General features: G+C 48.9%; 1 protein-coding gene across 1 annotated transcript in view; it reads right to left on the bottom strand.

The window, feature by feature from the left end:
• Window positions 1–3,132: 3,132 nt before the first annotated feature.
• The window catches only part of LOC128816959 (heparan sulfate glucosamine 3-O-sulfotransferase 3B1-like), a 29,689-nt gene continuing 8,445 nt past the window's right edge, over window positions 3,133–24,376 (bottom strand). Inside the window, exon 2 of the mRNA XM_053994986.1 lies at window positions 3,133–6,953. Coding sequence (XP_053850961.1) covers window positions 6,335–6,953 — 619 coding nt within the window. The 3' untranslated portion in view covers window positions 3,133–6,334. The remainder of the gene's footprint in view (window positions 6,954–24,376) is intronic.

Raw genomic sequence — 24,376 nt, 5'->3', positions numbered from 1 at the left:
CTTTGACTGCTGTGAGCAGCTCAAATAGCCAGGAACCCTTAGCACTGCTGCAGTGCTGCTCATCAAGCATTTAAGAGGACTTAATGAGCATGAATTAAGCCTCACATTTAGAGCTGACTGTATAAATAGTTGCAAATAATATTCCTAGAGGACGATGCTCTCCAGTTCTTAAGCAAATTGTTCCAGTGAGAGTGGCTGATTCTTGCAATCCTATTTGTAAGCCCCTTCTCAGGGGGAAAGAGTAAACTGCAGAGGCAGAAGTCAAGATCTAAAAGTCCTGCAAGACTGAATCGTGGTCTGCTGGAAAATATGAGAAAGCAGCAGGAGGAAAAGAGAGTAAACAGCTTGGTGAGAAGAGCTCAGAGACAAGTGAGACCAGCCAACCTACTGAGTGTTTGTGACCACCTGCTCTCACAGAAAATTAGGCTGTAGGACCCTGCAACAATCACATGTTTTAAAGAAATTAATTTTAATCTGTAAATAAAGGGAGGGGGAATCCTGATCTACAGGAAGGTCTGAGGACTTGCAATGCCATAAGATACTACCCCAGCTGAGGGTACCAGCACTAACATTTGACACAGAAATTCCTCTCTCTAATAAAAAAGCCATTTAACAAGGTGCTGAACAATTGTCTTGCACAGAAATGTTTGAATGATTTATAACCAATTAGTCACTATTACTACCTTTCTAAATATATGCATTAGGAAAAGTTTTAACACCATGATTCTTAACTACAGAGAGAAATTGGAGGATAATAGTTCAGCTTCAAATAAAGCAATTCACAGACAAATGCAGTGGCCAGGTAACATTTTTGAAGGGGAGAAAAAAATAACAAAAACTGCAATGCCCTGGTGGTTGGGGATCTGGGACTGCCAGCAGCACAAACTCCCAGACATTTGAACACCATGCACAAGGAAAATATACATATACAATAAAGATATCTTCCTGAAAACAGCCCTCAAGCTTCAAGGTGCTTTTAAATGAATCATTTTGGCCTAAAGCTCAATAAATGTGGTTCTACCTATGAAACCTACCAACTTTTTCAATGTCTTTGTTAGCATGGACTCAACTCTAAGATTTACCAGCACTTCTTGCCCTCACAGATCCTCCCCAGATCTTTCCCTAGTGCTCACAGGCTCTCCAGATTATCCTTTCTCATTTCACCCTTCCTTCGCCTTCCTCAGGGAGGTCTCAACACTCTCTGAGTGCCACACAGAGATGTTCCTGGCAGCAGCCTACACCCTTTCAGGTGAATTCCTCCCTGCTCTGTGTATTCTCATCCCTGCAAGGTCATGCTTCTCTGGGATGCTGCCATCAGCCCAAGCATCTCCTCTAGAAATGCCACATTCACTTGCACAACCTGGAGACCTGTTTGGTCTCTATGTTAAAGAAATTGTTTCTCACCTTCCTTGTATCAACCAAGAGAAAAAGTAAATCCACCTTGGCTATCACCACGCTTAGCAGCAACATTACAACAGTCTCAGCTACCTCTTCATCAATCCATTTGCCTTCAGGAACTTCCTCCTTCAGCTGAGGTTCCCAGATCTACAAGAAGAGCCTTCAGCCCATCTTCTTCAGAGCAAGCCCTTCTCTGCAGCCAGGCCCACATGAACCACAGACCTCCTTATCCTTGTCTTCTGGATGCTCTTGCAAAACAGCACCTGAGAATGGTCCCCAAACCAAACTGGGGAATGAATCCACAATATCCACAAGCCCAGGCACAACTGGGAATAGTTTTCAGGGATATACAGAGGACAAGGCAGCTGCTGAACACCACAAGGACTCTAGGAATCCCCTTCCCTTTCCTCTGCAGCACCAACCCACCTGTGAAGGAAAAGCACCCACATGCTTTCCAGCCTGGAACTGAGCAGCTCACACAAAATGCAGAAATGAGGGACAGGGGTCCATGAGCTGCTCTAAAATCAGGGTGAACTCAGATCCAGGCTGCCTCCAGGACTGACAGCTGCTGGGGCATTGACACCTGGTTTGGAACGAAATCAAGGGGAGGTGAGAATGAGGTAAGGAGCAGGTCAACTCCATCAAGCTCAAGTCATCCAGCTGTGCTGCTTGAAAGTTACATGGGAATGTTAAAGTAAAATCTACATATTTTAAAAATGAGACACCTATAGCATTTAAGCATTGCCAGAGTTTGGGAATAGCTAATTACAGCCCTGACCAGCTGGAGGTTTCCAGGTTAAATTCTTCCTAAATTGCTAAATTAAATCTTGTACTCTGTTCTGACTCCTCCTCTAGAAAGTCTCTGAAAAATGGACAATCTGAAAGAGTACCATCAATTACTCTACACCAGATGCAAGGCTTGCAAAGAAAAATGAAATTATTTAAATTCATTTTTAGTGGCATTTGGTACATTACATAAATCTAATTCTTCAGATGCTGCATTGTACAGCACTGGCCTGGGACCCTTCTGAATTTAGTGGTAATGAAGTTTTATGCCAAAAAACGCTGCGTGCGTAGGGAGCAACAGCAAGCACTGGCCCCAGAGGCTGGATCAGCATCACTACAGTAAGAGCAAAGCTTTGGAAAAGTAACTTGGCACTGGAGAGGTTCTCCACTGCAGCTGTGAAGGACTGAGTTTGTCCTGGAGCATCCCTGAGCCCATGCAGTGTTTGCAGCAGGCCCAGGGCAGTCCCTCAGACCTCCTCCCCGAGCTGCTGCAGGTGTGCCCAGCTGCAGGTGTGCCCAGCTGCAGGTGTGCCCAGCTGCAGGTGTGCCCAGCAGGACAGGTCAGCCCCACACCCCTCGGACACCTCCGCGTGCCTCAGGAAAGGCGCTGGCTCGGGAGCAGCTGCAGGGAGCCCTCGCCCGGGATCTGTCCCTCTCTGGCTCACCACAGCCTCGGGCTTTGCCCCGGGCCAGCGCAGCTGCACGGACAGTCCTGGCATGGACAGCACATCCAACCCTCCCCAATGAACACAGCCGCGCCTGTCGCTTCAGAAAATAGAGTTTTTATTTGTTCATACAAATAGTATGAATTATCAGAATTTAATTTTCCTAGAAACATCTTTCTCTGTGTAAAATTAATTTGTGTTGTACATACCACAAAATACTCCATATACTTTTTTTTTTTATTTTCTTTTTTGTGGCTTTTTTTTTTGTTTGTTTTTCTTTCTATTTTGTTCTTTTTTTTTTTTTTACAAATTGGCTACTACACTATAGAACCATGTTTCAGACAACACATCACTAATAGCTATACTGCACTTCAGAATACAGGACTGAATGAAACTCAGCCATAAATTAATGTTACAATGTGAAAAAAAAATCAATCAACCAAACTTCTAATCACACCTCCAAACTTAATTAAAAAAAAAATAAGGGGGGGGTTATTAAAAAAAAAATGCACTGATTCCAATATTAGCAACCATATGAACACCACAGAGAATTCACCTTCATTGTCATATTTGTTAGGTAAGGCTTTTTTACATTGAAAGTCTAGTGCAGACTTCATTATTAAGGATATTGAGACAATTTGCTTATAGTTAGAAGAGTTATTCCTCACTCTCTGTATTTCCACTCTCCAACAAATTTGCTCCACAAGAGTTCTTTGCAGCAGGGCTTGATTATACAAATTAAGCCCACACTCTGCTGTACAGCTGAGGAAGGCGTTGGGATATTAAAGACTTGTTTCCAGGAAAGCGAGGAAGACGTAGGGGATGCAAAACTCTTCGGGTATTGAGCAGCCGGCACACACTCCGGGGGGAAGCACCTGGAAAGGAGCCCATGCCAACACTCAGGTCCTGGAGGCTCTACCAGTGAAACACTCTGGGAGGTGGCACAGCCACGGCTGGGAGCTCATCCAAGGGCCAAGTGGAGAGGTCAAGCTTCTTTCCATGCATTGCATAAGCTGCTAGAAGGAAGACTGAGGTTCTGAGAACAAAAAATCACTTGTTTTTCCACCAGGAAGTATTTTCTTAGTGCCTGCAGTTGAAGCCAATCCCCGCAAAAGTGCATAGATCCACCCAGCTGCTCAGGCCTGCAGCTGGATTTTGCAGGACAGAGGGAAAGCAGGGGCTGTCAGCCTGCAGAGCCTAGCAGGTCCCACATCCCACCTGAACCCTCTGAAGTCAGACTGCATTGGCCCAAAGTGTAATTTCTTCACTAGAAATGGCTCAGGGCAAGAAGGAGAACTTCCCTGTTTGTGGGAAGATGTGTTTGGAGGCAAAGCCCAAGGAGGGATTTGGATCCTGCTCACAGCAGCTTTGTAGGCAGCTCAACCTGATTTTATGCTTAAAATCTCCCTTTCCTTGAGGTCACCCACGTGCACTGCACCCCAAGTGTGAAACCACACACGGTGCTGCGAGTCCCTAAATCCCTCTGGAGGTGTGACACTGCTGAGCAGGCCAAAAGCCCTCAGGTTTAAACAAAGCTCTGAAGGTCAGCTCCCTGGCACCTGCAGCAGACCCAGAGCCCTGCTGCTCTTTGCTCTGTCTGCTGGAGCAGGACTAGATCAAGACTCAGACAGAGCAGCCCAGGCTCTGAGGAACATTTTCATCACCCAACAGCCACAGCAGAGAGATGGAAGGGGCAGGCAAGAGTCAGAAGGCTGCAAAAGTAAAACAAACATTTGGGAAACACCACTGAATGGGCCCCACCACAGCTGGGTACAGCTGCAATGGGCAGCTCCAAGGGGGAGCTATGGGTAACTATGGAGAGGTGCAGGGCATGGATTTCTATACATAATGCATATGAAGTTAGATGTTCTGCCCTTTGATGCTTTTGCTGTTTCCAGTTCCGCTCACGCTGCCTCTGGGAGTGCTCCCACAGCAACATCAGGAGATGCTCGGTGCAGTGCATCATTTCAGAGCTGCAGATGAGGGGTGGGGAGTTCTGCTGCCCAAAGACATCATAGCTCTCTTTCTGTTAAACATTTAATAGAAAATCACTTCTGCTGCCACCTTGCTCTGAAAGTGTTCCAATCAAGCTGGCAGAACCTGCCAGCAGTGATAAGGCTTCGGACACGCACAGTGCTTATCAGGACCTCCTGAGCTCATAAAACACTGGCAGAGCTCTCAGGACAGCCCACCTAACCTGTCCTGGAGTCCCACAGCAAGTTCTTACACCTGAGGAAAAGGATTTCATTCAGGTTAATGGTTACATGTTTGGAGCCTCCTGTCCTGCCTGGCTACTGCCCCTGTGCTCAGCCAGGGTACCCAGGGAGTGCCAGGAAAACCCCAACCCCAGTGTGCCCAGATTCCCCCCTGCCTTCCTACAGATTCACCTTTGTTGGTAAAGCAGCACTTCGCCCTGGCTCTAAGCAAATGATGCTCCTTGGGAGTGACCACAGATAGGGTGCTGGACCAAAAACTGCTGGGAATGAAGAGGGCTAAGGGTGATGTTCCCCAGTCTCACGTACTGGGAGGTGCTGCGGTGGCCGTGGGGCTGGAGATAACAGTGCCTGTGCCAGTGGTTCTGCTGGTGTCTTTGGTGGGTGGAGGGTGCTCCACGTGCTGCAGGCACTGCCATCTCCCAGCAGTGCCTGGTGTGCATGGGTGTTCCTGGAGCGACACTTTCTGCAAGCCACTCTGACCAGCACCACACATGTCGCACACAGACACAGCATTTTACATTTGTCCTGCAGTAAATATTTTAAATGCATAGAGGGATTGTGGGAAAGAACCTCCTGGACAAAAAGCAGGAAGGAAAACTGTACTGAGGAGAGCTCTGCCCATGCAATAAGCTCTGCAGCTTCTCTGCTGAAAAAAGAGCACATTGCCCTCCTGGCACTCCTGAGCAGGAGCCCTTGGCTTGGGGTTCCCATGCTTACAGCCACTGGGAAAACTTGCTGCTGCTCAGCAGAGGTATGTGGGGTGCAGGAATGCCCAGCCTTCCTCCCACCCACCCCAGAGAAACACCCCCCGGGGCCATGGAACTAACCAGAAAACTGTGGGATGAGGGAGCACACAGCGGAGCAGAGACTGGGACACTGGAATAGGGAAAGCAAGTGTTTATAAAGGCCAGATACCCGTAACAAAAATAAACTTGTGCTTTCCCTCCCTCCCTTCTTTTGATTTTTAAATACAAATTTTGTTTAGGAAAAATGGAAGCACTGTCTGTTACAAACCAAACCAAAGAGAAAGAAGAAGGGCAAAAAAACAAAGAAAGTAGAGACATTGGAATTAAACACCGTGGAATGTTAAACAGGTTACAGGCTACCGTTCTAGCCAGTGTGGTTAGGCAGCTTAGTGAATTAATTGCTTAGGAATTAAAAATAAATTATTATAAAATAGATTTCTGTACATTTTACATACATATATATCTCTTTATATAAGCAAACCGTGCTGGGCAAGTAATAACAGGGGACTTTCCCATGCCAGGCTCAGTCCCAGCCGAAGTCCTGCCCTGTCATCTGGTAGAACTTCATGTTGAAGGGCCGGTAGAAGTCCCGCAGCCTCTGCACCACCTCCTGGTCGATGTCAGGGTGGGTCCTGCCTTTTGTCTTCCCCAGGCAGTGGGGTTTGCTGCTGCCCTCCGCCTTCTTCAGGCACGGGAAGCCCTTGGTTTTGTTGAAGTAGAAGTGTTTGTCCGTGATGATCCTCTTGAGGCCCAGAAAGTCCTGGACCCTGCCCAGCTCCCCCGCGGGGTCGCTGATCAGCCTCTCCCCGCTGACAAAGAGGATCTGCCCGATGGGGAAGTGGAGGAGCCAGTTCTCCAGGTGCTTGGCGTAGATGCCAATCTGGATGGCGCTCCACGAGGTGTCGATCAGGCCCGTAGTCCTGTTTTTGAAGGTCAGGCTCTCAAAGGTGGGGATGTCAGGCTTCTTGGAGAGTGTCTGGGTGTAGTCAGAGATGGCTCTGGTCACGGGGTCCCGCACCACCACGATGAGCTTGGTGCCCTTGGACATGGAGGAGATGCGGGCTGGGGCCTCCTTGGTGACAAAGTAGCTGGGGGTCTTCTCCATGGTGATCTGCCCCTCCAGTGTCTTGGGCATCAGGTCCCTGCCAGCAAAACACACAGACATAGGTCAGAAGGACAAGGAAGAGGAACAAAAATATCCATATGCATTTGCATATATGTTCACACATAGATACACAAGAATTCTACTCCCTAAAATGCCTTCACCGGCCATTTGGATCATACAGAAAAATCCATTTCCCATTGATTTAGGGATTAGGGAGGGATTATTATTAAAGGCCACTGTATTAGAAATCCGGTGGAGTAATCCCCCAGTTATTCATGAGTGGATTAGCTGAGCTACACTCTGCGCTTGGACCATGGCAGAAAGTACCACACCAGCTCTAGACTGGTCAGGATGGGTCCTGAGCTGCACCAGGTGGCTGTTCTGGCTCATGACAGCACCACTGAGACCTCAGCCCCAATCCAGAGCTCATTTCCCCATGGGAATGAGAAGATGGTACAGCAGAAAAGCAGGAGACCACTAGAGTATGTCTACCTCACTTTCCCTCAACATTCTAAAGGCAAAACTTTTCCCAATTCAGGCAAGAGGGTGCAATTTTTCCCTGGCTTGCCAACAGCAGGACTTCACTCACAAGTGTCCTCTTGCATCCAGTTTCACCCCCTGCTTTACTATTCCCTATCATTTGTTTCCTCACATGAACTAGAAAGGGCATCAAGAGCTGCCCATGGTGTCTTCAGCACATCCCAGTCCAGGAGACAATGAGGACAACCCCACCCCAGCACTGCCCCACGGGTTACAGCAGGTGAGGAGATGGGATACAACTGCAGAGAACACAACCTTAGCACATGGGCGGGACATCCCTTCACAAAGTACTTTTAAAGCAATTCCACCTTATTCCCTGGCTATTTCTAATTAACCACAGGGGGAAAGAGTAGGGAGCTTGCAGAAATGATGGAAGTGGCATGAAGTAGGAAGAGTAATTTTTTCCTATCATTCACTAGGCAAGCTAAAATATTTTAGACCGTTTACCAGTTATTTCCCTTTATAGCCCAAACCGACTAATTTGCTCTGGGTTGCGAGACAGTTGAAAAGAAAAGGCAAAGGGAGTCAAGCACGAAATTAAAGTTATAAAACTTAATCAAGTTTTCAGAGCATCCACCCAGCACAGAGAAATAAGCAGCCAGCATGTGATCTGCAAGCCTGAAGCTGTGCTTCACTCAGCCATAGGACACCACACAGAGGCTGTTCCCAACATCCATCTCCTCCCTCACTGCTTTTATGCTTCCACAGCAAAGACCACCAGGGCTCTTGCAATTAAAACAGCCACTGATAATTTGTGCTAAAGCCAATGGTTGCCCTGATTAAGAACTCAAGGGAAGAAAGCTGACCAATCTGTTCTGAGGGCAAATAACAGGGGATCCAGGAATGAGAGATCTGTTTGCATCAAAAATCATCCCATATCTATGACATTTGGTCAGTAGCTGTTTATGCAACTATTGGTGAGCTCACATTCTACCTGGTATTTTACTTCATCAGCCTCTGGCATTACCTTTGTGCAATGTGTTTGCTGGCAAGAGGCACCCAGTGGCTGCACCTCCATCTTCCCTGTGAGCTGTGCCTAGAGGCTGCCCACAAAGCCCCTTCTCCGTAGTCCCAAGGTGAGAGACAGCCCCTGTGCCAGATCTGCATGGCACTCTGAGAGAAGTGGTAATGGACAAGCTGGACTATGGAGGAAGAGGATATCAGCTTGTGGAAACCTCCAGTCATGGCCAGAGGTGGTGGCAACCCTGAAGGCTGGGATTTCAAGTCCACACAAGTGGAGTTTCACATGCAGATAAAAATCACGCTGGTCTACCAGATACCTGGGATGTGAGAGCTTCTGGAAGGCAGGAGCTAGTGTGTGTGCCAAAACCAGCAAGCAGAATAAAATTCTGACTAATCCTTCGCCTTTCTGGCCAACTCTGCAACCCCATAATGCTGTCACAGAATAGGGCCAGTCAATAGCGCTCAGAGCAACTCTTAAATTTGTCGTGGGCTGATGTAGATTTCAACATTTGCTCATTAAGTGGTGTCTCCTTTTATGGCCACATTAAACCCAAGTTCTACATCCTGCATTGGCCGCCAGCTGCTTTTCAGCTTGATTTAAGAGGTTGTTTTCCATCCATGAAGTCCTTAATGGCCTGGGACCTGCCTAGAGAGGAGAAAGCTTCCCAAAATATTCTCAGGTTGCCCATGTTCCACTGAAGCCCTTCAGCTTTAGGTCAGGTTCATTGGATTGCTGGTTGTATGGGGCCCTGCATTTTGGGACTGATTTCTCCTCCAGGACTACTACAGCCAGTATTTATCAGTCTCATGGGAATGATGCAAGGTTTATTTTTCCCCTCCTTGCACAAGAAAGGCATTGGGCAGGGCTGGGCTGTGAAACAGGAGGAAATTGCTGGGGATGAAGTGCCAAGTCAGTTGATTCAGTTGGGAAACACAGGTTCTTAATTAGCATTTCAGCAAATACAGAGGAGCTCACCATATGTGGAAGAAAGCAGGGAGTAACTCTTTACCTAAGAGGCATCCATTGGCCTGGTGTCAGCCCCTTTGCAGAGCAGTTCATCTTCTGGACCCACACTGCAGTTGTGGCTGAAAGTATTCAGTTCTGGGCAAGCCTAAACCTCCCAGACTGTTATTTTTGGAGAGGGCCTGAATTCTTGGCAATTTAAGAACATTTTGCTGGTGACCCATCACAGCAAGCAAGGCAGAACAAGGCACATTGACACACCCACTGCCCTCAGGCTGGCCAACACAGGCTGCTGCTCACAGAAGGTGAGCAGAGGTAGAACCATAACCTTCAACCCATGTACAAGGCCTGGATCCACCAAAAACAGCCCTCGGGCCATTGTTCCTGCTCTCCCTTCATTGTACCACATAGGTGCCAGGCATAGTCCATAACTAAGACCCTCAAGGTTGTCTCAGACTCTGCTTTGTTTGTTAGGTGGCTGCATGAAACAAAGACAGCTGCAAGTGAAGCCAAATACTGTGGCCCATAGAGGTGGTTTGAACCTCTGACAACACCACATCCAGGAAAGCAAAGTTTTACTGCATGGGCATGTCAGTTGTGAGGAGCTTTGCCATGGTTTCCATAATCTCCAGAGGTACCATCCATCGTGCTGGCAGTCAGAGACAGCAGAGCCTCAGGGACAGAAGGAACTGGTACATTGGCTGGTCTGAACTCATAGTGGTGGAAAAATCAGCAAGAACAATTTATTCCCATTCAAGCCACAGCTGGAGAAGGGCAACTTGGCCCAGCAGAGCACTGCACCTCCAACACAACACACTGGATATATATTTTGGTGGAAGGAGGACCAGATCCAAACCTGAACATATCTGCTCCTGGGGCTCCAAGACAGCAAGGGCCATGCTAAACTACAGCTGCTGCTTTGGGAGAGGAAAGAGGAGCTGTGATGGTGAGAAGCCACAGTTTCCTGGCAGGATGCAGCCCCTTGGGAGAAAGGAGCGGGGTCCAGCCGAAACCTGCTTTCAGCTCAGGTGGATACAGATCACCCCAGGCAGCTTGTGACCGCTGTGGAGCCTCTGTCTCTATGGAGGATTCTCAGGCACCTTGGAGACATGGGCAGCTCCTGCCAGCACTGCTGACACAAGGTGAGAAAGGCCTCAGAGGTGCAGCTACCACTGCTGTCCATATGGGAGAGGAAAGGGAGATGACAGAGGGAACCGGGCTGTGGGAAATAGGGAGCTCAGCTGAGCCCCAGGGCTGGATAGAGACACCACTGAGGGCCACAGTGGAAATTGTAGTAGAAAATATAGTATGAAAACCTTGGCAAGCCATCCCTCCTGCCTTGTTATCCTCCTGCCTTCTGGCAACCTGGAGTTCAAAGGTCTCTGGAGACAGCATCTGCATCCAAATAATCCTATTTCATAGCGACTATGAACTGTTTAATCCTTTCAAACCCACAAATACTTCTGGCCTTGAGAACATCCCACAGCAGAGAGTCCCAGCACCAAAACACTGCCTCCACCTGTCATTTGAACTCCATCCCTGCTTCCCTGCTTGGGAAGGGATGAGGCACCTGCTTATTGAGCATGGAAGAAGGAAATGAGGATGAGGAGCACCAGCAGACTCCCAGCATCCTTTATTCCCCACCCAGCCCAGCCAGAAAGCACTGGTGGGGCTCAGCACTGCTGACTAGGGCAGAGCTGCCAGCAACTGGGTCCCAGCAAGGGGAGGAAGTTGCTTTGTGAGCACAGCTATGAATTGTGCACAGGCAAAGAGCAAGCCCCTAACCCTGAGCTATTAACATGTCAAGAGGGACAGAGGAAAAGCTTTCCCTTTAATGAACATTTCCTTGGTGAAGAAATGCACCCTTCGTAGGTGAAGTGATAGGCTTAGTTTAAAGATGGATTGGCCTACTTTACCTATTAACCACTTAAACTAATGTAATAAAGGCTCTCTTCATTCAAACAGCCCTAATCCCCAGCCCCACACAGCTCTGAAGCCTGGAATAAGAAGGGATACTAAGATGAACTCAGCCAGGCTGTTGCTTGGAAAGGCACTGGGCAGGGGATTCTGTGGGGTTTTTTAAAGTGCAAACTTCTCCAATGTGAAAATCAGACCCAGAGTGAGATAAATTTACAAAGTGGGGATGACAGGTGGCCACATGGTAAGCCAATCCTGAAGCCTAATGCCCTTTGTGGCAGCTTTTGTCTGCACAGAGGGGCTCCAGGCTAATCTGCTGCTACTTCTCAAGGAGGAACAGGCCAGGGGGGAGAGGGGACCCCCACAACCTGTTGCTGCATTATTTGCCACAGGTAGGACAGAGCAGTGCAGGGCAGAGCACAGCCGTGGTGTCTGGTTTTATCCCTGGGGACATCTGTTGGTCCCCCCATGCACCTCCTGCCACGGCCAACGCCTGCTGGGATAAACCCCTGGAGCCCAGGCAGGGCTAAGCCCGGCGTGCAGCCACAACCGTCTGCCCTGGCGGGGTCACCGCCAGGCTGCCCGGCCAAGGCCCAGCACACTCAGGTGTCCTGCTGCCCAACAGAAGCCCCAGAGCTGAGCAGAGGAGCTTTCCTTTCTGAGGAAGGTTTAATGCTGGGTATATTCCTATCCAGCACCTGGAGCCACCCAGCACCACTCTGGGAGATGTTCCCCCTGCTCCAACAAATTCAAGTAATGAGTCCCACAGGTAAGTCTTAAACCCAGGTTGTCCTGTGATGCAGCTGCAGCAATGGCACCTTCCAGTCCCAAACCTCTCTGCTCCACACCACCACACTTCCTCAATCCTCTGTGCTTCCTCAGTTTCCCTCGGGAAAGGTGATAAAACTCTCCTGGAGGAGATGGAGTGCAGTCACAGCAGTCCCCACAGCAGCTCTGCCAGCAAATACATCAAGAACGACTTTAGCGCAGAATTTCTAGACCTTCCCCCCACAGCTGTTCCCTAGAAGCAAGGAAAACATGGGAAATTGGAGGAAAAGCAAGTCAAAACGTGGACATCAGCCACATTCATGCCAGATTCACGTCTGTAACCCATAACCATTTGCTTTGCAGCCCAGCACTGCACACACAGAGCATCTGACCTATCTCTGACCAGTTTCTGCCCCATTCCTCACTGATGTTTCAAGAAGACAAAAAGTGATTCCTTTTCAGAAAACCAAATTTTGAAAATCTGATTTTTTTTCTGGGGAAAGTGTCCCCCAAAATCCTCCCAAGAAACTGCATAAATTAGATTGAAAAGATATTGCAAGAAGGTGAATAGAAATACGAAAGGTAAACAACAAAGTTCTTCTCCCATCCTAGGGGAAAACAGATGTTTTAGCCTTCAGAGTAATGACAGAGGGTTTGAAAACCCAAGATGACACCGAGCTAAAGTACAGCCAGTAACAGAACAACCCAGAACATGGTACAACTTAATGCACATGATGAATTTAAGATTTCTGCTGCATTTTTAATTTACAGGTTGGAAAGAAAACAGGCCCAGTAGTGGCCTGTTCAGGCTCGGAACAGCTCTGAGGAACCAAGTGCAGAAGATGAGGGAGATTAAAGCTGCATCCCCTCAGAAGTTGATGCTTTCCAGTATGCTGCATCTCCCTCTGCCTTGTCTCCATCCCGGGGCAGTTTGGCACCCTGTTCCCATCCCAGCATGGTCCTGTTCAGCTTTGCTCCAGTCAGGATCCCACCAAAGCCAAAGGGCTCATTTCACACTGCAGTCTATCTGTCCATCTGTCACCTCAAGCCAAACATTTTTAAGGAGGGCTTTACTGAAGCAGCCACTTCTCACTCTAATTCCTGCTGCTTCTCTGCCTTTTCTCTCCTCTCCATCTCAATAAATAAATTTAGGCCGAGCAAGCTAATTCTAATATCTTGAAAAAGAGCTGTAGATACCCAGGGAAGGGTGGGGTGGTACCTCCATTGGTGGTAGCTTTGCCTCACAGCTCATCCCCTCTGCCAAGATGATACCCAGTTGTTCCCAATTTCCAGGGCAGCATGTCGCCATCAGAAAGCAGGAAAAATGTACAGTGCTGGTAAGAGCAGCCAGGGGCTGGATTAAAACCACACAGCTGTAGCCCCATACTTGGCACCTGACCATGAGCAAGAGCTCAAATGCTCATCAATCAAAACCCCAAAGCATCACCAGCTCAGCTCCTGAGGCCACCACACCAGTCCCCTCCTGGCCCCTTTCCCTGAATGGTTGATCACAAAACCGTTGAATCCCAGCAATATTCCTTAAAAGCAAGAACCTGAGCAGCGTTTTAATTGCATCACAAACCCTGCCACCAGCACACAGGTCAACTGGCTTAAAAATTACCTTCTTGGCTTTGACTCTGCTTTCTGGTGACAGCAATGGGAAAGAGGAATGAGGGAGATGGAGGAAGAGGAAGAAATAGAGAGAGAAGAAGCAATAACAAATTCCTCTTTGGGGGTGTGAATGCTTCCTGCTTTATTATTTGATACATCATCTTACCAAAAATTTTCCTTGGCTTCAGCTGCTGTTGCACCATAGACCTGTACAGTAGCAGGCAGTCTTTCCTTTTTTTATGACCAGTAGTAAGAGCAACATGTGTGCCTTTGTCTCAAGCAGGAGTCTGTTGTTTGGGTTGGCAAATTATACAACAATAAAAGGGAATGGCGGGGAACCAGCCTCGGCCTTTTTGAAATGGATGTAACCCTATCCAGCTCCGTCAAACACTCGCCACGATGATTACACAAACCAGATGATGGGAATTAATGAACTTTGGGGGTGAGGAAGGAGTAGGTGAAGGATGAGGGAAAGGAGGAAAAAATATGTCGGCTTGAAATTAATGTTTTTCTCACCCTCCTTGCTCCCTGTCCCCAAATCTGCTAGGTGCCCTTCACTTGTTGGGGAATTTTGGGGATTAAAGGAGGGAGAGGACGGTAATTTGTGTGAAGAGTACCCATGATGAAGGTGCTCTGGGACTTCAATGGGACCACAGAGCTGGTGGCTGCGGGTGGCATCACCATGTACCCCATAGGAACAGGCTCTGGTCTGGCTGTGGAGTCTGATCTAAGCTCTTTTGATGCTGATAAAAAACTCCATCAAAGGTCTGGGGAGTGGGGAGATGCGGAGCAGTGGCAGATGGCCCTTTCGTCCCCACTCCACGTGGCACAGCCGGGATGCACCAAACGACCCTGGCAAATCAAAGTGAGAAGTGCCCCAAGGAGGGGGCAACACACCACAGCAAATATCAGGGTTTAGGATCTTTTTTGGGTTTAGGGTTTTGTTTTTTTTTTTAATAAAAGACTTCGTTCACTTCTTCAAAAGGCACTGCCTTCAAATCGGACCTAGGAGCCACCACAGAGGCTTGACCCTCTCTATGCTGGGACGCAGGGAGCTAGCTAGCCCAGCCACAGAACTGAACAGGCAGTTTGCAGCAGCATCCAAGCACCAACCTGGACAAAGCAGGAGGGTTTGTGCCTCTCATCCATGGAGGGTTTGTGCCTCTGGGAACAGCAATGGGTGTAACGAGCTCCACCAGCCTCTGCTGCTGCCTCCCACCCTGTGCCAGACAAAACACATCTCTCACCCACATGCTTCCCCTACTGCATGAGATTAAATGGATTAATTAGAAGCAGTCTCATAACCAAGATATGACATGCTATCCCTTGCAGGGCTGCTGCCTTCTGTATCAAAGTGCCATATATGGTGTACCATATAGCTGCAACCTACAGAGGAGGAATAACTTAGATCAGCAGAAACACTTGGTGGGAGTCTTGTCTGCACAGAACAGACAAGTGTTCTGCCTTCACCAGTAAGCACAATAGAGAAGCCCAGGTTCCACAAAGACTCCTGGGCAGCTGATGGGTGATGTCACCACCGCTCCTGGCACACGCGGGTTCCTTGGCAAAGGATGCAAAGGCATAAAGGTGGTCTTGGAGGTGGCTGATTGGAGCAATCCCCCTTCCTACCTGAGCTTATGCTCCATGCAGGGCAGCCCCTGGGAGGAAGGGTTCAAGGAGCCGAGACCACCCTGGAAACTTGAGAGAAGTGCACCCTCTTTACAGATGCTAACATGAATGTGTCCACAGGGTGCAGTCCCCTCCTCTCCTCTCCTCTCCTCTCCTCTCCTCTCCTCTCCTCTCCTCTCCTCTCCTCTCCTCTCCTCTGGCCTGGGGATCTCCAGCCCTAGCCAGAGGAGGGGAAGGGCAGAGCAAGAATGGAGCAAGCAGCACGCTGTCCCCTACCACTTTTCCAGCCTCCATCCAAATTCAGCTCCAGAGACCTTCTTTTGCCTGACGCACTTCGTCCACCTGACAATCCTCAGTCGATCTCTCTTCCAGCCCCTTGTCCAGGTGGCTGCCCCATTCCTGTAAGTGTTCAAGGCCAGGTTGGATCTGGTCTAATGGGTGGTATCCCTGCAGGGGGATGACATGAGGGGATATTCAAGGTCCCTTCCAACCCAGGACATTCTATGATTCCTCCTGAACCTCCGCAGGCACAGCCCACCCAAGGCAAGGCTCCTTGCTTTGCCCATTTTCACCAGCCCCTGCCCTCACACCATAGCCCCAGTCCTTGCACCATCTCACCAGTCCATCCTTCCCCCCATCTCCAGCCTAGCTCCAAGTCTGGCAAGCACCATACCTTCCCCCAGGAAATCTCTCTGCCAGGCTGAGGACACCCAGGCTATTTGGTCATTCCTCTAACAGAAATTCCTCCAGCCCTACAGAACAAACTCAGAATGCTGCCACTGCCACTGGGTACGTCATGCACCAACTGAACACAGGCTGCAGGGATGTGGAGCTTTCTTTGGATTAGGAAGGGCTAAATTTCCAATTATTTTTTTACTTCTTCCCCAAATAACAGCGTGAGATGTTACAACTGCTAGGCAAGAACTTTCCCTCCTCCTTTAGTGGAGCCAGGCAAGATATTCATCAACATCCCCAGTTCATTACACAGGGCCTCCTCTTCTCTTTATGTAAACACGGAAGCCTCTTTCTACTCCCCACCATACTTAAAAGCTCTGAACTTCCACTAAATAATTATCTTCACGGGGGGGGGGGGGGGGTGGGCAGGGAGAGGAGCAGCACTTTACATATCAAAGGGCTGCTTTGGGGGGATTTACAATAATTTAAGATGAAATGGTAAATATTCTATTCACTCCAGTTCATCTCCTGTAATAATTATAATCCTATTAGCAAGGTCTCAAGAAAGTGATTTCATTATCATCTAGCGAGCATCTATGTGGATTTCTTGGAGGGGTGGGATGGGGGAGGCCACAGGCAAATAAAGAAGGAAAAGCAACAAAAGATGCAATTGCCAGCATCTCCCTTCCCCCAGCAGGATTTGGGCTCCATTGTCCCGATGCTTCAATAGTGCTTTGCTCTGAAAATAAGAGCTTTTGAGCGCAGTAAGGGGGTGGGGCTGAAATGAGCATCTTACTCCTTTCGGTCACCGCCGCTCCCCTTTCATGGCCGAGGGTCTCCCCTGGTGCCGCTCGGCGACAAAGAGCGCCCGGTGCTGTTCCGGCAGCCCCGGGCAGGCGGCAGTGCCACAATTAAAAGCTAATTGCTGTTCATGGGTGAGTTCTTCAGAATATTGCCCAGCACCACCGGGCTGTGCTGCCCACCGGTCAAGTCATGTGAGATAACTCTAATCTGTCTCCATTTCCCCCAAAAAGGACAAAAGGACTGGTTTTGTTTAAAAGCAGAGCAGGGAGAGGGAAGTTCTGTGAAACTCATGATTTAAGGGAGGAAAATCCCCTGAACTCAGCAGGAAATATGACTGAGCTAACTGACAAACTGGGACTAAAGCCCCTTTATCAGCAGATCGCAGCACCAACTGTCCACACCAAACTGTGTGCTTTATTCCTGCTCCATGACACCTCTTCATACACCCCGTTGGAGTGTTTAACTGGAATTTATCCCTGCAGGAGTGCCTCAGTTGCACCAGTGTAATCCTCTTCCCTCTCTTCTGGCACCTGGAGGCCACCAGTGTGAGTCCCAGCACTTGCACCAGGAGCAGGCAGCTCAGCTCTGCTCGCTCTGGGAAATCAACAACTACTCCAGAGCTGCACCATTTGCAGGCCTGTAAGAAGCCAAGATTACTGTCACAGTGCACAAGAGTTTATTGCGAAGCTGTAGAAACATTTTTCTCAATAAATTAAATAGACAACAGCCTGAAAGGGAGGAAAGAGGAAAAATTTCAGGCATCCAGAGAGATTTCAGTGCTTACAACTCATTCCTGGTAAAAAATAAATTTTCTGGACTGCCTCTGCCTCTTGTTCTTTTGCAACCAGAAAGACCGGTAACTTCTCCTCCCTCAAGAATTTATAGTCTAGAGTTGGCATTATGTGTACTAACCTCCTACTATGTAAAGATTTGATAGATCCACTTACAGATTCATTGCAAGACAAAGTTCTGCTCTAGAAGAGTGCTAGTTCAACACATCCTTGCACCAGAGACATGAATTCTTGAACTTTGCTTTACTTAAGTAGTACCAATCCTGCCCTCATGAGAAGCTGAAACCAGCATCTGGACTGGGTAAGCACTTGCAAGCACAGAATGTCCTTGTCCAGAAAAAAAACCCAGCAAAGTAAGAGAGTTATTGGCTTAATTGTGACAAATAAAAAAGACAAAAACCCCCACAGCCCTTGCAAGGCTTTTGCTAGCTCAGAGTAGGCCTTTGCAAAGGAAGCCTGTCTTGGAAGAGACTTAAAAGCAGAAGAAGAAATCATAATGGTGGGATATCCAAAACACATCCATGGTACCCAGGTGACAGGAGGGTCTCCTGTAGGAGAGGAACTGGGACTAAGACAGTTCACATGAACACAGAGACTCTGATCTCAGGGGTTTGGCTTTAACTTCATCAGGAGAACAACTGGGCTGTTCCCACAAGTCCCAACCAAAGCCTACACCTTGCTGTCAGCTTTCTTGCCCCGCAGCAGCCACTCAGACATGTCCAAGAGGCACCAATGCCCACTGCTCACACCACAGCCTCTTCCCTCTCACCCCTTCCCTGCCACCAAGGCTCAGGCACAAACCCCCAGTGTGGCAGGAGCACCAGCCAGTCCTGGTGGTAGGTTCAGTCCCAAACAGTTCCCACACCCACCAATTTGCTCTCTTAATTGTAGCAACAGCACTAATCCTCGCAAAGATGTTAAACCACCTGGGGCACTGCTCCTTACAGCTCTTCAAGACATCTCTCTTCTTCCTAGGTCTTGGGAAAATGCTTCCTTGCAGCTAAGGGAGCAATATAATCAGGTTAAGCCCCAGAGATGTGAGGATCTGAGATTTGGAGGAGGCAGAAGTGGGTACTGAGATTCACAGAGTTGGTACTGCAGAAAGAGTACAGCCTGTTGGCGTTCTGCTGCTGTCTCAGGAGCACCAGGTGTTTCAGGAATTAGAGGCCCAAACCAAGGCACCAGAACTCATCCAGGGGTTGAGCTACCCACCACTGCACATGGAACAGAACATCCTCATGGCTCATCCCATCTGTGACACCAGAGGACCTGGGGCTCCTGCCCCTGGCTGGGACACCAGGAGGTATTCCTAATCCAGGTAGCCCACAGCAGGTTATCCCACCAGCCTCATCCCTACAGTACCTCCTCTTCCAGGCCCTGTTCCAGTGACTCGTTTTGCTGTATGCTGGAGGTGGTGAGCCCAATGAGCAGGGTACACCTCGATTTGGACCGAAAGGGCACCTCTGGTGTAATCAGTGCAGGGGAGATGGTCACATCTCGTACCTCCCAGTCATCTGTATGGCATCAACACACTGCCACACTGTTTCTGTAGCGTGCTGCCATAGGGAGCTTTCCCAGTTTCCCAGAAAAGGAGCTAGTTCAACAGGAACAACCTCTGGTTTGGGCCATTCTAGGCTGCGGGTCCATGCCAGCTATATGGATATAGATTTCTATGGCACACACTCATAAATCAACTTTCTGGTTAAATAACCATGTAGTGACCATGTCAGCAGCCTCTCTCCAGCCACCAAAAGCAGCTGAATGTGAATGGCTAACCCTGGTCCACCCCCACTGACACTCAGAAACACCTGACAAATTTCTACCCAGGAGAGCACCACAAGGAGATTAACTTCCCAGGCTTTGCCTCTCCTCTGAGGCATTGCCAAGCCACCACATTTCACCTGCTCCAACTCTGCCAGAAAGCTGGGGAAAAAAAACTCAACCCACGTAGCAAAGAGCCAGCCCCAAAAGGAAATACAAGTCAACAACCACTCCAGCAAGATACGGGTACAACCATGTTCCCCTAATGCACTGTTCATAAATCACAGCCCAGCTGAGAGGTCTTTTGTATTTTTCCCAACACAGAAACAAATGCCCTAATCTGTGTGCCTGCCCGGGCAGGTAATGAGTTACACTGATAACGTTGCCCTTTGTAAAACACCTGCGTAAGTGGCCCAGCATTTGCACAGGGAGGACTTTGTTTGGCACCTTGACACACATTTCTCCTAATTAAGCCCAGCCTTCCTGCTCTGGTTCTACAGCCAGGATTAGAGAAAAAAGCCTCCTGATAGACTTTGGAGACCTGAGTGGTACCCCAGCTGTCACCCTTCGGATCACAACTCATGCTGCGGGAATATCCCCAGTGATTTGTCTACCCTTGCAGTAAGACATGCCAAAGTCAGGCTTGCACCACTGTGCTGAGTTAGAGCCCCAAACAGGGACTGGTGGCAGCTCTGCTTCTGCTCCTCTTCCTCACCATGGACGTAACAAAGCAGGGAGGCGGAAGCAGGGACACTTCATTCACCCAGCAGCACTTTCCTCTGCGCACTGACATGCCCTGGAATATCTTCATGTCACATCTGAAGAGACCACTAGCTCTTCCACAGCATGTGGGAAGGGATCTCACAGGGTGGCCAGGGCCAGATCAGGCTTGAAACAAATATTAAGACACTTTTACATCTACAGTTTTTCAAAAAAAGTCATGTAGGATCTCCAGGAATTCACTTTCTGCACCTAATGGGCATCCAGCACCACCTGAACAGCAAAGACCTTCAAAACAACAGCACAGAAAACAGTCAGCTTACCATTTCCATTATGAAGAAAGAAAGTTATGGTTTTTTCTGCCCTTCCTGATCATGTACACATGTTCCACAGGCCAAGTAATGCCAACAAGGTGCTGCCAAATCTCAGCTGCATGACTCCACCTGCCTCTTCAGCAGCACCCAAACCAGCCTTGAAACTGTGCAGCACTGAGGCTTCTCCTCAATGTGATGAAGGGAAGGGGATGCCCCTCTGACCATCACAGGACCTTTCCCCCATGGCCAGTAACAGCTGGGAAGAACAAATCCATCAGAGGAAAACCGGGAGGGTGCTCAACCAACCAAGCATGTCCTGTACTCACCAGCTGCTCATTACCCGCAGCATCTCATTGAGTGGGTCAAGAATTCAAAATTGGTTTAGACTTTATTCCCAGCTGAGACACCTAATTAACTTCTGAAAGTCTCTGCTTCCTTCTCAGAAGGGAGAAGTGGCACCAACCACAACCATCAGTAATCTGGGCACTGGCCAGGTCAGTGTGACCCTCATTGGGATGAGCTAATTTTGCCACCCACTGGAACAAAAGGCCTGGCAAATTAATACACCGGTGATCCTCTCAGTACTGATCCCTAAATGCATTTTTACACAAATGGGATTGTCACCTCAACTCATTTGTTAATGGATTTGTGATTTGCTCTCAACAGAGTAGCGCTGGAAATCAAGATCTCTCCATGGCACACAGACCAGGGCAGTGAGACATCTGTCCAGAAGGAGATTTTTTCCACCAACATCTCTAGTCAGGCCAGGATGAACCTCCTGACTCTTCCCTCCCTTTGGCACCTCACATCAAGCATCAGAGAGAAAACACAATTAATTTCCAGGACTAAAACCCAGCATGCCCATTGAGGCAATTGGGCTGCAGGTTTGTGGTGCCACCACATCCCTGCATCCCCAGTGACACTGCAGGACTCAGGGTAAAGCAGAAGGAACCAAACCAGTCTTGGGAAGGAGAGAAATTCCCAGTGAAGGAGGGAGACAGGTGCCAATTAGGGAAACATGAAGGAGCAGGTCTGTCTGCAGACTGCCTTTCTGCCCAGTCATTACCTGGGATCTTGGCGTGGTCATAAACAGTCAATGACACCCAGCCAAGAGCTCTTTAAAGAGCAGGCTCAGCTGGTGGAGATGCTCTACTGCAAGTACAACAGATGCAAAGCACTACTTCTCATTAAAAAGGTATTCACATAATTAGAGACTGCACATGGCCATACCAATGATTTGATCTAGTCCAGAGCACTCAGGCACTCTTTAAGAGGGCCTGCTTGCCATTTTGGATGGCTTGGGTTGTCTTTGTGTAACCCTGCCATCTCCTCACACCCCATGCACTGTGATGGCAGGTCCATGGCTATGGTGACAACCAGGAAGGGCCTTAATGAGTAAAACTACACGTGCAAAAGCCCTCCAGCATCCTCCAGCATCCCACCCTGGTTTCATTCAGAGCCAATTTCCTTCCAGAGCCAGCCATGGGGCTGAATTATCCACAAGTCCTTCAAGCCCTTGTACATAAAGAGCACCGTGGGCCAGTCTGCCGAGGCCTTAGAGCACAACCCAAGTGAAAAGACTTTTCCCTGAACACTGAGGACTCTCAATGACAGCTATTATTATTCAGATGAAACCAAGTGTCAGATTAACAAATCAATGGGCGTAAGACTATAAAATGGGTGACTACTGAACTATCCAAACATATGGATGAACCAAAAGTGAATTGTGTTTGACTCACCCACACCTTTGATCTCTACACCCTTGGGTTCTTAAAGAGACAGTGCAGCCCCCTCCGAGCCGGCTGAACCGATCTGGGACTCCATCGTGAGCTCACAAAGTCCTTTCTCTCTGCCTCCATCCCCGGCTGTAGATGCAGCCTGGTGCTTGAAAACTGAGAAAAGTCAGCTCTGCCTTGGAGAGCCAGGGAGCTGGAGATGGACAACCTACACTACCAAAACACAGCCACTCACATGTAGCCCATCACCCTGGGCATCTCCTCCACCAGTCCTCACCCCCGATGCTGGCCCTCAGAAAACCAGACATGCATGAGGAGATGTCCTAGGAAGCAGCAGAAGAGGGTCCGGAACAAACATGGGCAGTGATGATGCTCATTCCCCAACTCCTGGAGCCAGGCGTGGGGTCTCTTTGGTTTTCAAGGATTTCCCTGGGCAAAACCAAAGATCAGACTTTGCTGATGGTTCAGGGCATGTATATGGCCCTGCTGTAAAACCTGGGCTGGTCTGGAAGAGCTGGAAGCTGCTCTGCGCTTCTCCAACTGCCTTGACAGCACTTAATCAGTAATGCTTGATTAAGAAATCTGATTTTTAATTTTCCTGAGCATGTTTCTGCAGCTACATTGAAAATAACGCAGATCTTAAATAAATGTTATTCCTAAATTTTTACATTTGGAGCTTGGAGAGAGCTTTGACCAGTTTTAGATCGATATGTGAGAAAAGGAATAATAGAGTATTATCAATTTCAATACCATACAAGCCTCAGCTCCCCAGAAGTCACAAGGTAAGCAATTGTTTGGGTTTAGTTTCAGGCCTCATTACAAACTTAAGTTTTTGTAGCTCTTCCAGGAAACCTAGTCGAGCTTATTCTTCCCCTCCATTCTGCAAATGCCACACAAACATGCCTTCGGGGAGGTTTTGAACCCCACACTGTAGCTTCCCCATGGTCCCCATGATGGGGAACAAGCTGTCCAGCTTAGCTCTTGCAATACTGAGTCTCAAAGCAACAGGAGCTTTGGAACGCCTGTTGCTGAAGGCAAATGCCAGCAGCTATTCCCAGCTCAGGGCTATGCACCATCAGGCACCACCAGTGAGTAAAGCGATTCACTCTGGGAAGGCAGAGCCTTGGCAGCCTGTCCTTCGGCACCAGGAGTGGGTTTGATGGGGGAGCTGGGTGAGGCAGAGCAGGCATTGCTCTGCCCCCATCATTTCTGGGCTCTGACCCAGCGGTGCAGCTGCTCAACCCAACTGGTGAGCCCTGCTGGAACAGACGAGCCCGCGACAACTGCGGGGCTCACCCGCAGAGGAGCCCCGGGAGAGGAAGACTGTGGGGAGGAAAGCGAAGAAGAGGAAACCCACGGGCTCTTAAGCTACTTTAGGACCACACGAGCTTTCTGTTTATATATAGCCTAATTAGTTATTACACTGCATTGAGCAGTTTGACCTTGGAATCATCTCTAGGGGGAGGCAGCAGTGGCAGCGCAGCCAGGGCAGCCGGCCAAGGCTCCGGTGTGTTCCTGGTGGCTCCTCCAGCACGTCCGGCGGTCCGGGCAGCGCCAGCCCGTCATTACTGGAGCAGACAGCAGCTCCCAGTTGAAACCCTAACCGGCTATTCCACTTCTGCTTTGGCAAGGCTGATATCTCCTCTCAAGGCTTCCTTCCCTGCTCAACACCCCGTATTAGCTATTCCCTCTGCTTTTCCAAATGCCATGCAGACAGCCCAAGGCTCATTAGTTACCAGACCAGCTCTAGAGGGAAATTAAAAGGGGAGGAAAAAAAGGTGTTACAAGCTTTGTGTAAAATTGCAGCAAGTTCAGTGCACTGCACTGGGAAAAGGGAAGATGGGCTTTGCTAAGCATGTCCTCGATAAGGGGTAACACCCAGGCTGTCCGGCTTTTTGTAGCTCACTTTGGTTGGTCCAGCCATAGTAAAGTCAGAGCAGGATGCTCAGAGCCACCAGACTTCTACCACTGCTCCAGTGGTTGCAGGTGAGACCTCCATGAACTTGCTTCATTCCAACCCACTTGCAGAAGATGGAAGCCCCTAGCACTCGGGACACTGGCTCTGATCTGGCACAATTCCCTAAACGTGGCACCAGAGGTGTGTGCAGGGGGCTCAGAGCAGAGGCACAACACCTCAGTGGCAGGCAGCACATCTGTTCCCACACACAGAGACGCAGGGCACCATACAGTCACGGGGTCCCTCTGCAATTCACGTTTAGCAACAGCATTCACAGCCCTGTGTACAAACAGCTGAGGACCGTGTACAG

The sequence above is a fragment of the Vidua macroura genome, chromosome 19 (assembly GCF_024509145.1).
Source record: "Vidua macroura isolate BioBank_ID:100142 chromosome 19, ASM2450914v1, whole genome shotgun sequence".
In the NCBI taxonomy this organism is placed as follows: domain Eukaryota; kingdom Metazoa; phylum Chordata; class Aves; order Passeriformes; family Viduidae; genus Vidua; species Vidua macroura.
Note: the sequence above shows the minus strand (reverse complement) of the source record. Positions and strands in the feature narration are given on the sequence as shown.